The sequence below is a fragment of the Colobus angolensis genome, unplaced genomic scaffold (genome assembly GCF_000951035.1).
Source record: "Colobus angolensis palliatus isolate OR3802 unplaced genomic scaffold, Cang.pa_1.0 Scaffold4578, whole genome shotgun sequence".
Taxonomy (NCBI): Eukaryota; Metazoa; Chordata; class Mammalia; order Primates; family Cercopithecidae; genus Colobus; species Colobus angolensis.
Window position 1 is genome coordinate 7,978 of NW_012118019.1, and position 1,120 is coordinate 9,097.

Below are 1,120 nucleotides of genomic sequence, written 5' to 3' on the forward strand. Positions count from 1 at the left end.
GTAACTAAGGTTAAATGAGGTCATTAGGGTGGGCCCCAATCCAATATGACTGACGCCCTTACGAAGAGGAAGGGACAGCAGAGATGCTCGTGTGCGGAAGGCTGCATGGGGCAGCGGTGAGGTGGCGGCCATCTGCAAGCCATGGAGAACGGCCTCAGGAGAAACTAAGCCATGATATTGGACTTCCAGTCTCCAGAACTGTGAGAAAATAAGCTCTTGTTGTGTAAGCCACCCAGTCTGTGGTATTTTGTTATAGCAACCCGAGCAGACTAATATAGAATGTAAGTTCTTACCACTGCCTCTGGGAAGGACAACTCCTGACAGTGCCTCCAACACAGAGCTCTTGCCCGAGCTCTGGTCCCCGATGACAGCGATGGCCGGCAGGGCCAGGTCCTGCTCCACACCCAGAGCCCGCAGGGAGTCGATGAGGTCGATGCAGGGGCGCACCTTCTCCTCGTACTGGCTGCACAGGTTGTTCTCAGCCACCTGGAGGAAGCGAAAATGGAGAATTCTTCATGGCCTGCAGATCATGTTCATGATATGGTTTGGCTGTGTCCCCACCCAAATCTCAAATTGTAATCCCCATAATCCCTGCGTATGAAGGGAGAGACCGTAATTGGATTGTGGGGGAAGTTTCCCCCATGCTGTTCTCCTGATAGTGACTTCTCATGAGATCTAATGGTTTTATAAGTGTTTGGCAAGTTCCTCCTTCAATCATTCTCTCTCCTGCCGCCTTGTGAAGAGGTGCCTTCCTCCATGATTGTAAGTTTCCTGAGGCCTCCCCAGCCATGTGGATTGTGAGTCAATTAAACCTCTTTTCTTTATAAATTACCCAGTTTCAGGCAGTTCTTTATAGCAGTGTGAAAACAAACCAATACCCTCCATTAAAGACGGCCAACTTCAATAAGTCTAATACACAGGTTACTGGAATCCCCAAAAGATAATGGAAGAGACACAAAAAACATTCAAAGAAATAATACACACAATTCCCTCAAACTTAATGAAAACCATAAACCCAAAGATCTCAGAAACTCAACAAACATCAAGCACAGCAAATATAAACATCATCAAGCCACTAAGAGGGTCAAATTGCTCAAAACTAGTAATAAAGAGAAAACGA

At 46.8% G+C, this 1,120-nt stretch overlaps 1 protein-coding gene across 1 annotated transcript in view; it reads right to left on the reverse strand.

Annotated features, from left to right (window-relative positions):
• LOC105523259 (interferon-induced GTP-binding protein Mx1-like) overlaps positions 1–486 on the reverse strand; it is a gene marked incomplete at both ends in the record, with an annotated part of 8,438 nt that extends 7,952 nt beyond the window's left edge. The window contains one exon of the mRNA XM_011958050.1: positions 294–486. Within this exon, the coding sequence (XP_011813440.1) occupies positions 294–486 (193 nt within the window). The remainder of the gene's footprint in view (positions 1–293) is intronic.
• Positions 487–1,120: the final 634 nt, after the last annotated feature.